We start from the raw sequence: 15,000 nt of genomic DNA on the forward strand, positions 1-15,000 counted from the left end.
CCTTTCTCCTCCTTTCTCCTCTTTCCTTTCTCTTCTTTCTCTCTCTCTCCTTTGTCTCTCTCTCCTTTGTCTCTCACTCTCTCCTTTCTCTCTCTCTCTCTCTCTCTCTCTCTCTCTCTCTCCTCTTCTCTCCTCTCTCTTCTCTCCTCTCTCTCCTCTCTCTCCTCTCCCCTCTCCCTCTCCCCTCCTCTCCCTCTCCCTCTCCCTCTCCCTCTCCCTCTCCCTCTCCCTCCCTTCCCCCCTCTCATCTCCCTCTCCCCTTCTGCCCCTCTCCCTCCCTCTCCCTCTCCCTCTCCCTCTCCCTCCCTTCCCCCCTCTCATCTCCCTCTCCCCTTCTGCCCCTCTCCCTCCCTAACCTCTTTCCTTGTTCACTTCACATGGCATTTCTGTCAAAATAACTTACCAGGTAAAACTCACTCTGTTCATAGTTTACCAGATTATACCAAAGAATAAGGTTTGGCAAAATAAAAGGGGGTGTCCGCTGGAAAGCATCAAGGGGCAGAAGTGATTTTTGCTTTGTCATTTCATGCTATAAATATACAACATTAAATTTTGTAATTTGTCCTAGTAACATTGAATGTAATGTATGGGATTACTAAACTCAAAGAAGTCGTTGAAGAGATTTAAAAAAAGATAGAAGATATATATATAAAAAGAAGAAGAAAAAAAATTCAGACACTGTAGAGTGCATGTCATGAATGTATTCAAGGCATTAGTTGGTTTTATTGAGTATTTAAAGTGCCACTGCCTGTTTATGGAGTATCGGTGGGATAAGTAATTTAAGTGTGTGTTTGACTATTCCTGACTGAATGAATTTTGTGAATTTAACATCTTGTTCTCAATTCTACTGAAAATTTACAGGCAATACTGCTTGCTCGAGCAAAAATGGCTCGGTCTCAGTCGTTCTCTCACAAACGTCTTGAAGAAATATATAACAGTGAAGCTGAACCACCTTTGAACACTGTATGATCCAGAGAAAGTCATGATGTATTGAAGGACAAGAACAATTTTGAGTGACAGATACTTTAGATATTTCTAACTTGAATTGATCCAGCATACTATCTGTCAGTTTTTTTTCGCTCAGAATTGTTTGCGTCTCTGTTTTGAACGAATCTATGTGAACACTTGCCTTTTAATGCAGAGAATTTTAATAAGAGTATATTCTCGTTATAAAGATGTTGGCTTAGTTTTCACCTCACAACAGACTTTATTCTTCATCAGTGTGGAGACTAAAAAAAAGAATGAAATAAAACTAATGATAATGGAACTGCTTGAAAATATGTCTATAACTTTATTAGATTTCAACCAGTAATAACCTTAGGCTTTTGACTGAGAGCTAGACTTGCTGAGCTTTTTGTGATCAATTTGTCTGTTTCTTCACTGATTCTTTAAAGCTTAAAATTTCTAAAGATTAATAAGCTTGTGGGGGATGCATTAGCTACACCCTCTCCTTGTAAGCATGATCTTAATCACTGTTATAAAGTGGGTGTCTTGTTGTCATTATGCAGTGTTAAGCCCTCTGTGGCAGATTGTCCTGTTAGAAGCACCTTGGTAGCTTTCTCATCCTGTCTTCTTTCTTTGGCATTGTGAGCATATTTTTAGTCTTCAAGTCGATGATGAGAAGTTCTTAAGCCTTGAGGAAGGTGTTCTTGTTGATTTTCTACTTTCTGATGTTTCAAAGTTGAGATAAAACAAAAGGGAATATGTATTGACAACAGGTAAATGGACTATCCACTGTAGTTTTGTTTTGCCTGTTTTGTTTGTGCACAGATGGTGGGGAGTCACAAAAGAGTCAATGGCCTGGGTTACCTTCCTCCCTTCCTCTCTTCTCTCTCTTCTCTCTCTTCTCTCTCTTCTCTCTCTTCTCTCTCTTCTCTCCCTCCCTCCCTCTTCTCTCTCCCACCCTCTCTCCCTCTCTCTTCTCTCTGCCTCCCCACCTCTCCTCTCTCTCTCTCTCTCTCTCTCTCTCTCTCTCTCTCTCTCTCTCTCTCTCTCTCTCTCTCTCTCTCTCTCTCTCTCTCCTCTTCCCTCTCCTTCCTCTCCCTTTCCCTTTCCCTTCCCTCTCCTCCTCCTCTCCCTCCCTCTCCCTCTCCCTCCCCCTCCCCCTCCCCCTCCCCCTCCCCCTCCCCTCCCCCTCCCTCCCTCCCTCCCCTCCCTCCCTCCCTCCCTCCCTCCCTCCCTCTCTCCCTCCCTCCCTCCCTATCCCTCTCCCTTCCACTCTCCTTCTCTTCCCAGTCTTCTATCTCCAATTCTACCATTTTCATCATTAATGTTATTGTCAGTATTGGCATTATTATAAAATGGCAATATTAGCAATACGTAGAGAAATGAAAAACTTCTCCCTAAAATTTCAGTGAAGAGGGTTAGATGAGGTATGCCTATTGATTGAACTTTAGTGACTGAGCAATTGTGGAGCTATCTGTGTAAAACAAAATTGATAAACCGAAACCACAATACACTTATTTTCATTTTTCATTCTTCAAAAATCGAGTGTTTCATGAGGAAAATGAAACATGGTATTTTTTGCATTAGATTTAGCAAGTGTTCCTATAGTGCTAGGTTGTAGAGCACTAGTTGGCTTTAAGCACAAATTATGTATAACTAAACTTAGATATGTATATATATATGGATCTTTTGAGGAAACAAAATCTCAATAAAATGGACATATTATAAAAAAAAGAAAATGATGTACACCATCCAAGTTTGAAAGCCATAATTCTCTTACTGATTTTGTTAATGAAAATCTGAGTGCAACCAAAAGAAGACATATATATACACATTATATATTTGAACCACACTACCTTACCAGGTCTGAAAACACAGTTTGACTGCCATGGAACACATGCATGTAGACAAAAGAGCTTTGGTTAAAAGAAGACTTGCATTGTGTATGCGGAGCAATTATCAAGCACAGAAGTTAATTCACTGAAAATCTTTTGATTTAAAAAGTGTTATATCTACATGTATGTATATTAAACATGACTATTTATTTTGAAAAATGCATTACTAATGTATTTAGAGAAAAGTTCTGAGATGAGATGTTATTATGTATTTCTTAAACAGGGTAGGGGAAAGGGAGACACAGACATGATCCAGTTTCACAATGACTTGCGGGAGACCTGTGTTGATTTGATGGCACGCTACACCTTTGCATCCTGTGCACCTCTACCCAAAAGGTAAGTTCTTATGTACTTGCTGGTTGCTAAAGTTTGAGGTAAAGATTGATAGTCATAAAGTATAGGAGGAGGCACATTACTTTATTGTTTAAATATTGTTGATGATTATTATTATGTATGTTTTCTAATAACTCAATCATGGCGGGATTTTCTGATGCTGTACTGAGACATGCATCCAGTGGCAGTCACCCACTGAAGGGAAAAATTAGAACTGTGTGAAAGATAAATTTAACTCAGTATCTTTGCTCTTGGCTATAGTATATATTATTGTTTAAGTAATAAAGCTAAAAAGAAGCTTAAAGCCCACTTTCATTTTTTTTTTTTTCCCTCGATAACTTTATCCAGAGCTAAGCAAGTGATCTACAACAACTTCAAGCAGGTTCAGTTATGTATGATGTGATTGGATGATGCCCCAGCATGAGTTATGGCTTAGCCAAGATGTGATGGGACATCATCTGCCATAAGGGGGTTATTGATCAGATGATAATACTGTGGTTTGTTTTTCAGAGGGACTGTTGCTGAAATGCTAGTGTCAGGAGGACAGTCTCAGACCTGGCTCATAGGAAACAAGCTGATCACAATCACAACGTCTGGCTGTTCGCAGCGGCCGCTGAGACAAGGCCTGTGTGACAAGTGTTTGCAACTTTGTAACCTTGAAAAAAGTATGTTAATCTGTTGTACATTGGAGTCTTTCTTTACATGCGTGTGGGCCTTTGTGTGGCTGTTGGGTGTGTGGCTGTAGGTGGGGGTATGGTGGTGTGTGGGTGTGTCGACAAATGTACATGGGTGGTTCGAGTCTGTGGAACTTAAATGAATATACATTTTTCGTTGTTGTTGTTGTTCCTTATCAAATATGTATTAAGTGTCATGCTTATGTGAGGTAGACTAGATTTTGGGGAATTTTGTTTCAGGATCACCTGCGCCAGAGACTTTTGCTGCCAGCACCAACCTCAATCGTAGGAGACATCGCTCAGAATTCCATAGGACAATATCACATGAAGTTTGTATTCTTTATTTTATTATATTTTTACACTTTGTTAACAGTGTTATATAACAAACATGATATTGCAAGAAAATTAGAAAGTTTTCATGAAATATTCTGGCATTATTTTCCAGGCAAAGCACAAGCCACAAAGTAAGGATGACCTACACATGTGGTCAGTAAAAAGAGAAAATGGAGATGGACTGACCCCATTAGTTGACCAAGGTGAGGAGGACTGCTTAGCTAAACGAATTTTGCCGTTGTTTTTTTGCAAATGGAAGCAGAGGAAAAGAATATATGCAGCCAAAGTTTGTTTTATTGTTATTTTTTTTTTAAATCCAAGTACTTTGCACTCTTTAACCCCAAGCTGCTGGGGATGGTATGTATGTACATGGCATGCTCACTATGTTTAATTTATTCATTGTTTTTAGACATAGATAGCTCCATAAGTACAAAGGCATCAACGAGCCAGTTATGAAGACTACCTATCTCACCTCTTTAAACTTTTGCTTGATTTTCGAAAATATTTTCTGGTATCTAATATTGCTGCTAGTAATGTCAATAACTTTATAATAACTATAAAGTCTATAATAAAAATAATATCATCAATATTGGTAGCATTAGTAAAAAGAAGCGTTTTCCCACAAACTCAAAGAAAGGTGAAATCAGGTGAGGTCACACATTCTACTTACTGACACCTTTGTGGCTAAGCACTTGCAAAGCCATTTATGTGCTGAGACATTTCACACAACAATTACTACAGTGAACACCAGATTTTCCCGGGACTATTGGGTTAACATTTATGAAGTTCCTAACTTTTGGACTCGCATCATGCTTTACAAAAGGTCCATTAGCTAGCCTGTGATGTAACTCTTATAATATGGATGTCTTTCCTTTTCCTGCAAAACACCCCCTTGTGTGCTGATACTGCTTTTTGTGTTGAATGTTGCTGCATAATTATAATCTGGGAATACTGTCAAATTTATCCAAATAATAAATATCTCTACAGGAAGCTAATATTCTTATATATGTCTGTGTACATGCAAATTACAATATGGTATTCTTGTACTGAGATTATATTCTCATATATCTGTGTACATGTTCATGGTTATATATATATGGTTATATGTATATGTTATAAGTTTGTATTTGTTGATTGCAACAATGTGTGGGGTCATGTTTATCCTTTGTACTCTTAGTGTAATATACTATATAGTAAATGCTTTGTAATGTTTTCAATGCTTTTTTTTGCCAGGGTTATTGGAAAATATGGTAATTTTTTGGTCACAGAATTTTTTTGACATTTTAACTTTTTTTCAATCAAAAATTGTAGAAGAATATGTATCGTAATGGTATAGCCTTAACAATCAATGAAAATAGATCCTGTCTTGCATTGGTCATTTTTAAATTTCATTTTCATGATGTAAGGATATTGAGATTGAATTGATTTCATCAGTGTACTTAATTTATTGGTTTCTTTGATGGAAATGAATCACTTTGCAGTTTAGAATATAGGATGGCACATACACTAACCAAGTGCTTACTTAGTCACTGTCGTATTTCTAATATCATTCATCTCTCACGTAAATTTTAGGCGATGGTGTTACCTGGTCGAGCAGCAATATGGGAGAGATGGGTGACAGCGAATCGTCACCAGTTGACAAGTTGGTGTTCGGCAGCAGTGTAGGAAGCAGCAGCACGGCACCCAATGAGAACAAGCGTCTAGAGCAGCACTTGTGCGCTTGTTGGTGCCAGGGATGGGCCGAGATATACATCAGACAGCCCACAGGTTAGTGGTTTGGGGCTGGGCTAGAAAGGGAGGACCGTGAAGTTCACCACGAGTTTTGGAATTTCACAACCTTTTTTGTTTGTATATATATGATATATATAATATATATAATATATAATATATATATAAAAAATTATATATATATATATATATTATATATTAGATAATATTTTATATATTATATATGATATGTATATATATATGTAATATTATATATATATGTATATATATATATATATATGTATATATATATATGTTATAATATATATATGTATATATAAAATATAATGTATATATATATAATATATGTTTTTATATATAGTTTAAAAATGTATATATATATTATATATATATGTATATATATAGTATATATATATGTATATTATATGTATATATATATGTATATATATATGTATATATATAGTATATATAATATGAATAATATAGTATAATATATATGTATAATATATGTATAATATAATGTGTATATTAGTATATATATATATATATGTATTAAAATATAAATTTTAACAATATATATATTATCATGTATATATATATATAGATATATATATATATAATATATATATATATATATATATATTACACACGCACACGCACACACATACACATACACATACACATACACATACAAACATACATATACACAAACATACAATACATACATACATATACATACATACATATACACATACATACATACATATACACATACATACATACATATATACATACCTACATACATACATACATACATACATACATACAAACATACAAACACACATACATACATACATACATACATACAAAACATACATACAAACACACATACATACATGTAAGGAAGTCACTGTTAACTTTATACTGTGTTCTTGTCTTCTGTCAAAATTTTTGTCCTATTCTCTTTGGTAAGCCATTTTGTAAGACACTAAGTTTAGGTCTTGCTATTTTTGTTCAAAATAACCAACTAAGAATAAGTAGATTAAGATTTTAGCCTTTTTTCTGTTTCACTTTTCATTTTCAGTAATAAAGTAACCTGATGAAGGATTCAGGAAAATCGTTCATTAAAACTTCAGAAAGAGAAATGACTAGAACTGGGTACTGAAATCCTGAAGCTGCTCAAACATTTTTAAGCTTGAGGGAGATGTATATTGTGGTTGCAAATTGAGAGAGGATTAGTACCTGCATATGCTCTGTTTTGTTTTAAAGCACCGTCTTACTTTTCTTTGTATGTTTATGTTCCAGGGTTCCATTTAGAATGAATATGCCATATGGGATAGAATAGTGTTTAGAGAGATGGACAGAAGGAGTGCAGTAGCTAACATCATAGCATTATATCTGAAGGGAATTTTCATCAAACAAGATTTGTTATAGTGTTAGTAAGGATCACTAATCAGATGCATTTAACTTGGCAGGCAACATGTCGTGGATGATGCGTGTCCAAAATCAGCAGACGCTTGTCGCCTCGGGAGGAGAGCTGCCCTTGCACGACCTGAGTGTACTCTTTGCCACCACACCCAACAGCCAGTCTGTGGATTTTTCAGGATCTTTATTTGCTAACCGGAGAATTGATTCGGAAACTCTGGAAGACGAGAAGTATGAGGTGAGAAACACTTTTTGTGTGTTCTTTGTCGTGGGACTGTTCTTTATCGTCTTTTACGCAAACACGTACACGCACATACGCGCACACGCACACATACACTCTCTCACTCTCTCACTCTCTCACTCTCTCACTCTCTCACTCTCTCTCTCTCTCTCTCTCTCTCTCTCTCTACCCCCTATCATCACCCCTCCCCAATACACAACCCACATCTTCCCAACACCTCCCCCATATGTCCATACACAAATAAAGAAGCTAAATTTGTTCCTACTCACTGAATGGTACTTGATGCGAATTCAGCAGGAGCTTCTGAGTCAGCCCTTTGAAGAAACAAGACCAAGGGCCTTCTCTGGGGCGTCGGACAGGACCCAAGATTCCGATCCAGGTTCCCAGAGGGATTCAAGCGGTTGGAGCAGCGGCGCCCCCTCGCACACGTCCTCCGACCCCCGGATAAACTCGGCCGACGCAGGGGATGACACGAGGGGGAGTTCTCCACTGACGAACACAAGCACTTCTGGTAAGCTGGGTGAAGGGTGGGTGTGTACAGGATGGAAATTGGGTATGAGGTTGTATTTGTTTTTGAGTGTCTGTGTTAATACAAACTTTTGATTTATTTTAATTTATTTATTTTTTTATTATTAATATTATTATTTTTTTATTTGTTGCCATTGTTAGTTGTACTGAGATTCCAGTTTTTTTTTTTTCTATTTCTCTTTCTTTTTTCTTTCTTTTTTTCTTTCTTTATTAATTTCTACCATTTACTGTTTCCCATAAAATGCTCAGGAGAGAACCCGGATGATCCTCGCGTTCCTGTCCAGCGATGCCATTCTAGTCCAGAAATGAGTGAGGGAGCCGTTGTAGGAGGTAATGAAGTCATGCAACAAGCCGTGGACGAGGAGGAGCCCCAGACGGCCGCCTCGACCCCGCCACAGGCCGTGCCAAGTGATGCCGAGCACGTGTCTGCTGCAGCCAAGCCGGTCAAACCAAAACCTAGGTATTTATCTTTTATTTGTGAAGTGGAGGGAGTTGCTTGAGTGATGGGTGCAACAGCTTGCCGGGAAGTATGTTAGGTGAACGTGAATGAACCCATTGGTGTTTAAGCTTAATAATTTAACATATTTTAAAAGGCTGTAGTCATATCATTCACTGCTACTTTTCTTTGGATAGGATGATAATGTAATATCTATATTAGTTCAGATTTGATTTGCATTTATATTACATAATTTAGAATTTTTTTCTTTTTTTTTAATTTCTTGCCCTTTTATTCAATCGGAATTAAATTTCAATGAATGACGTCAGATTTGAGCCATCGATTGGAGGCGGAGGGAGTGTGGGGTCGACTTCACCCCCCCCCATCCCAGCCACCAGAGTACGACACACTTCTGCTTATCAGACGGTAAGCCTGTAAATCCCAAATTTGTGGAAGGTACATGTGATTTATTGGTTTGTCTCATGTGTACGTTTGTCTGATTTTACTCTTTTTGCGATCTTTTTCCTTTCCCTATTGAGGTATTACATTGATTTATTATGTAAAGCAGTTTGAATGCTGTGAAAGTGATATCCTTTGTTTCATTTTTAAAAGTGTTAGGGAGTATTTGGTTGGCAGGTTTTGTTTGAAAGAAAGGAATTTAGGTGAGGCAAAGATTTTTTTTATTTTCATTGATTATTATCTATGGAAATGTTCTGCAGAGAAGATTTGGATAAATGTTTTCCTGAAAGGAAGGAATCATTTTGTCTCTAGGCTCCCCTGTTTATAAAAAGATATCCTGAGTAAGAAGATTAAGAAAACACATAAACAGAACAGTAATAGATCTATAAAACCGATACAGAAGAGTGTGGGCAGCGGTGGCAGCATCTCCCCTGGAAGCACCACAGGCGGCTCAAGCAATCCGGATGGGGATGCTGATGACGGTTCTCCACGGCCCATGCGAAGAGGCAGAGGCCATACCATATCAGACATGAACCCTGCCTCGCGCAAGTTGCACTCACGAGCATCGATTGCCGCAAAGAAGATGAGTACGAGTAAGGAAGGAAAGGGCGGCATTTCACCCAGGTAGGCACACTGTAGAGAGGTTTTTCGAGTGTCAGCTCCTTGTATGGATTGCTTCGTTGTTTAATATCCTCTGTTAATCTCTCATGGTTACTCTGATGTATGCTTTTGAAGGAGGCAGGAATAAAAAACAAATCCAAACTTTCAGCTAAATGACTTGACTCCTAAAGGTATGTAATAGCCATATTTCAAATAAAACTTCCCCATAAGTAGTTGCATTTTGTATCTCTTACACAAAATTAGAGGATTATCTACTACCACTACCACTAACTTGTTCATCTTTTTTTTGCGTTTCAGCTTTGTATTCCTACAGCTGTATTACCATGGCTGTTTAGGGGGAGGTAGTGAACGCCCTTTGCTCGTTCCTACTCAGCAGCAAGAAATCCAGCGCGCAGTGCGTGTACTAGACCTTATGCGACCTCAGGAGACGCACAAAATTGGTGTTTTGTATGTTGGTCCGGGACAGACAACAGAGCAAGAGATATTGAGGAATTCCTTTGGATCGCTCAGATATATGACTTTTCTACAGGTAATGCTGTGTATCTTATGCCTTTACTTTAGTGTTTAACAGTTTGCAGTGTTATATATTGTTATCACTATTTTCATCAGATTCATATATAGACATCCAGTTGACATTAATATTATTATAGCTGCAACACCAAGTCTGAAGGTAAGATTATCACCCTGGCAAACTAACAAGTCCACACTGTGTCTGCCTTAGGGATAAGAAACCTAGTCAGTAATGTACTTGCCATAAAGTATACCATCTGTTATAGATGATGGTGTTTCTCATCACTACCTGTATTTTTTTTGGCCATTCAAATAATACCGACAACTGTTTATAATACAGTGCAATGAATTGGTTGCACAGTGCACTGCTGGATTGCCAGGACATAAGGACTTTGAGACCTGTGACTGTAGTATGTATTTAATTATGTGTACAGTATGTCACTGTATCTCCCGTCTTCAAGTGCAGAGTATGTGAAACAACTTCTCTGAATATAGGTTGATTGAAAATGGCAGATGAGAAGTAAAGAATTAATTCTCGTTCCTTTTGTGTCTTATAGAAGAAATATTCATTTTTCAGGGGTTGGGTTCAGTGTTAGAGTTGAGCTCCGTATCCCAGAACGAAGTTTTCCTCGGTGGTCTTGACACCAAAGGGAATGACGGAAAGTTGGTGTATATTTGGCACGACGACGTTATGCAGGTGAGTTTCAGATTCAAATAAGTTGAATTAATGGGGAAAAATTATTAATTTACAAAAAAGAAAAAAAAAAAATCTTGCAGAGTTTCTTGATTTGTTGTTTAGGAAAAAGAGCTCATTGTAATAGAAAACATTTTACACTCTTCAAATGGCTTTATAATTTTTTTTGCTTACTTGCTTTGATAGCTTACACACATTTAGAAATTTTCAAACTACAAATAGCTCTTTAAGTCACGATAACCATTATCGAAATATACTGACAATATCTAGAATTATCTAGAATATCTAGAATTTACAGGCTTGATTGCTTGTGTAGAACTGCTGAATTTTATTTATTCATTTACTTATTTGTCTGTTTCTACTTCCCTTCACTTTCAGGTTGTTTACCATATTGCAACACTAATGCCAACAAAAGAGTTGGATCCAAATTGCACAGGAAAGAAGAAGCATATAGGTAACAATTATGTCACCATAGTTTACAACGAGAGTGGTCAGTCTTATAATATCAATACTATTAAGGTAAGAATGAGATTATTTGTACAGATTTCTGTGAGAGGGAGAGGGAGAGGGAGAAGGGGAGGGGAGAGGGAGAGGGGGAAAGGGAGGGGAGAGAGAGGGAGAGGGAGAGAGGGAAAGAGGGAAAGAAATAGAGTGTGTGTGGGGGGGGGGGGGGTATGAGTGTGTGTGTGTTGGTGTGGGTGCCTGCATGCGTGGGTGCATGCATGTGTGTGTGTGAGTGCGCAGACATGTGTGGGTGCATGTGTGTGTTTGTGTATAAAATTAGGCTTTATGGAGATAAACTGGTACCTTCACCAAACTTGTATTAATGTGTATTCTTACTTCCATTTGAAGTTGGATGGACAGAGTTATATGTTCCATAGAAAATGATATCCTATTATAATTTTTTTCCATTATTTTTTGGCATATGAATTACATAGGGACACATGCATGTGTTCTTAATATGGTGTGATGATTAATTACTGTAGATCATGGTGAGTAACAATTATAATTTCATTTGTTTGTGATATCTCCAGGGTCAGTTCAACCACACCATTGTTGAGGTGGTTCCTGCTGACCACTCCACCAATAGCGTTGGTGTGCTCTGTCGACCGGAACTGGCTGATTTTGTTGGCGGAGGTGGGGACCCTCGATTAGTGTCTGACACTAACCTTCCCATTCTTGTGCGTCAGCTTGCTCTTCATGCAGATGTGAGTAATAAGTATTTTCTCTGTTGATCAGCCATCATGCAAAAGATTTGTGCTTTCTTCTCTCTCTGTCTCTCTCTCTCTCTCTCTCTCTCTCTCTCTCTCTCTCTCTCTCTCTCTCTCTCTCTCTCTCTCTCTCTCTCTCTCTCTCTCTCTCTCTCTCTCTCCCTCTCTCCTTTTTTCTTTTTTTTTATTCAACTATTGTTACCTGATTTTTATTGCATGTACTCCATATAGTCTGGTGGTCTTTTAGGCAGTTATTTTAGTTTTGATATTTGCAAGATGCACTACTTTTTACATGGTTTAAGTGTTTTCATTTTATGATGAGCTTCGTACTTTAAGATTTAATTTATTATATTCAGTAATACCATTTATTTCTTAGTCATTATTTGCAGCGGTGTTTAAGATTTTGTGTGTCAAACAAAGTTATTCCCGAGAGTGGAAAAGCTAAACCCTATTCTGTGTTTTCAGCTTGCTTCCATGATTTGGGAGTCGCTAAACCGTCCACCCCATAATCCATACGCCAGCAATTGGCTCGAGAGATTAAGAAAAATCAGAAAGATCCGGCAGACCATCCTTACTTCACCTGAGGGCCAGCAGTCGGCCAATACCCTAGATTTTACGGACATGATAGAGACAGACAAGGGTGAGAAAGCAAGAGTAGGAAGCTCGGCCAACTGGAACCCCTTTTTGACCTAGAGGAAATATTGTACTATTGTGAACATATTTTTTTGGAAATGTGGCTCCTGTTACATGCCATGCAGAAGAGATTCTAATAGTAACTCAATATATTTATCTACTGAAAGGATTTATGGTTATATCTTAGCATTATTTTTATTTTATTTTATTTTATTTTTTTTTTATTTCATGACAAAGATACTTTTAAGTTCTGATGCTATGTTACAACGTGCACAATAGAGAGCAAATAATAAAAGATGTATGTGATGCATTTTACGCTCTTTACATTTGTGTTTTGTCTTTCGTACGAGAGGTTTTCATATGTCTTGCATATGAAACAAAGGAGTGCTCTCTTTCAGATTATCTAGAAACAATAAAATTCTTTAGAAGACAGAATGACATTATTGGATGGGAACAGAACGGCAAAATTGTAACCCAAGCAGAAGGGTAAAACGGAAAAAAGTTGTCTCCTTTTTTTCCTCATATATTTTTTTTTTATATATATATACTGAGTGATTTTTTTTTTCTGGATAAAACTTTAGTGCATGATCTGTTGTTTTCTTGATATTTTATCTATATATTTATCAATAAAAGAGCAAAATAAAAAACCAAAAAAAATGGATGTTTTACCTTAAAAGTAAAATGAAACTTATTTACAGTGATTACTCTTGCATTGATCATGATTATTTACTATGAAGATGATGTGTATGTGTGATATTAATGAATACTTATTATTAAAACCAGAATGAGCATATTCTTTATGCAGTTAATTCCATATACCAGTGTCATTGACTGTCTTCTGTTGTTTATATTGTTTTGTGTAATAAAAAATACTTAACAATTATTGTTTACTTAAACATTTTGGGTCACAGACTCATGTTTTTTTTATGTTTAGAAATTCATTTGAGATTTTGGTGATGTTTATTTCACATACAACTATGTTATTTGGAAATGTCACATTCAGCTGATCATTACTGCCTTCTGAAGTCTTGTCTTTGCTTTGATAAGGAGAAGAAAAAGAAGAAAAAAATGTTTCAATGTTTTTCTATTTTGGCATTAAGTGATGGACTATAGACATGTGAATGTTACTTTGGGCATGGTTCTATATGATTATTTTATAACTTTAATAATGAATGTACATTAATTAACAGATAGTATAACAAATAATATAAAAATACCAGTGTGTTTTATATTTGATCAGAATATGAATACAACTCTGTTTTGCGGACCTTAAATGAATTATATTGAAAAATAATCACTTGATAAATGTTTACATAATTTAACTCTGAGGAATTTGATGAGCAATACAACTACATTTTTGCATACACTGCAGAATGAATTAATTATATTTGGCATGTGCAACATGAAAAAAAAATATCCATTGGTCAGAGGGTAACAAGTAACAGCCTGTTCAAACTTTACAACAAGATTTTTGCAGAAGTAAAAAGAGACAGTCAGAAAAGAGATTTCAGCAGAAAAAGAGAACTGTCTCTATAGTGTTTCAATGATTTGAAGATAGAGTTAGTTCCTTGTCCAGTCTCTTTCTATGTATTAGTATAGTATTTACTGATTGTACCCTTGTGGTTTCTACTGCCACCAAGTTATACCAGTGAACACACAACACACACGGATAGCTTTACAAACTGACTTATTTTGGAAGGGGATTTGATACATAGGGCAAGGGAAGGAGCAAAAGACAATGAATGTGAATCTATGAAGCATTATGCTGTGTTACTGCGGAAATTATTTTGGAACTGGTCTACCACCCCAATCCCTTGCTCCGTGTTGTTATGGGGGTCTTAGGAGACAGAGCCAATACAGTGTAGGCTTTGTAGATTGATTTACAATGTAGGTTAATGTAGATTGATTTTTTAGTCATATTTATAATCCATTCATGGTAACTTATAGAGATAAGAGCCCAGTGTAGGCCACGGAGACGGGCACAATGTAGAGGAGGTCCCCTGCCTTAGAAACCCAGCCCCGGCCTCAGATTCTATTGCATAGTCTTATCTTGGTCATTTCTTTTTCTCCTTTCCTTTTCCTTCTCTTCTTCATTCTTCTTCTGACCACTTATCCTCAGGTCAACTCATTTTTGCCCATTTCGTTACAATATTTTACCAAATTGCTGTATGGCAATATGGCAAAATAGAAACGCTAGCAGTTCGGTTGAAGAAGTGGGTTGGTAATGGAAAATACGAGTCCGTATGTGTGTGTGAGAATGCGAATGCGAATGCGAGTGCTAGTGCGTGTGGGTGTGGGTATGGGTCGGTAGTAACCCCGTTACTACGGAAGTGT

At 37.0% G+C, this 15,000-nt stretch overlaps 1 protein-coding gene across 7 annotated transcripts in view; it reads left to right on the top strand.

Moving 5' to 3' along the window:
* Positions 1–13,546, top strand: part of LOC119576429 (tuberin-like) — a 31,594-nt gene extending 18,048 nt beyond the window's left edge. For 3 of the 7 annotated variants that reach the window (XM_037924133.1, XM_037924134.1, XM_037924135.1), the window contains exons 19-34: positions 862–963; positions 3,064–3,176; positions 3,684–3,838; positions 4,088–4,176; positions 4,293–4,383; positions 5,753–5,947; positions 7,384–7,571; positions 7,869–8,085; positions 8,352–8,562; positions 8,868–8,964; positions 9,398–9,621; positions 9,916–10,147; positions 10,706–10,825; positions 11,201–11,341; positions 11,857–12,030; positions 12,499–13,546. In XM_037924133.1, the coding sequence (XP_037780061.1) occupies positions 862–963; positions 3,064–3,176; positions 3,684–3,838; positions 4,088–4,176; positions 4,293–4,383; positions 5,753–5,947; positions 7,384–7,571; positions 7,869–8,085; positions 8,352–8,562; positions 8,868–8,964; positions 9,398–9,621; positions 9,916–10,147; positions 10,706–10,825; positions 11,201–11,341; positions 11,857–12,030; positions 12,499–12,726 (2,577 nt within the window). In that variant the 3' untranslated portion in view covers positions 12,727–13,546. The remainder of the gene's footprint in view (positions 1–861; positions 964–3,063; positions 3,177–3,683; positions 3,839–4,087; positions 4,177–4,292; positions 4,384–5,752; positions 5,948–7,383; positions 7,572–7,868; positions 8,086–8,351; positions 8,563–8,867; positions 8,965–9,397; positions 9,622–9,915; positions 10,148–10,705; positions 10,826–11,200; positions 11,342–11,856; positions 12,031–12,498) is intronic. The other 4 variants (XM_037924137.1, XM_037924138.1, XM_037924136.1 and 1 more) reach the window with 3 other exon arrangements.
* Positions 13,547–15,000: the final 1,454 nt, after the last annotated feature.

Source organism: Penaeus monodon, chromosome 8, assembly GCF_015228065.2.
Source record: "Penaeus monodon isolate SGIC_2016 chromosome 8, NSTDA_Pmon_1, whole genome shotgun sequence".
Taxonomy (NCBI): Eukaryota; Metazoa; Arthropoda; class Malacostraca; order Decapoda; family Penaeidae; genus Penaeus; species Penaeus monodon.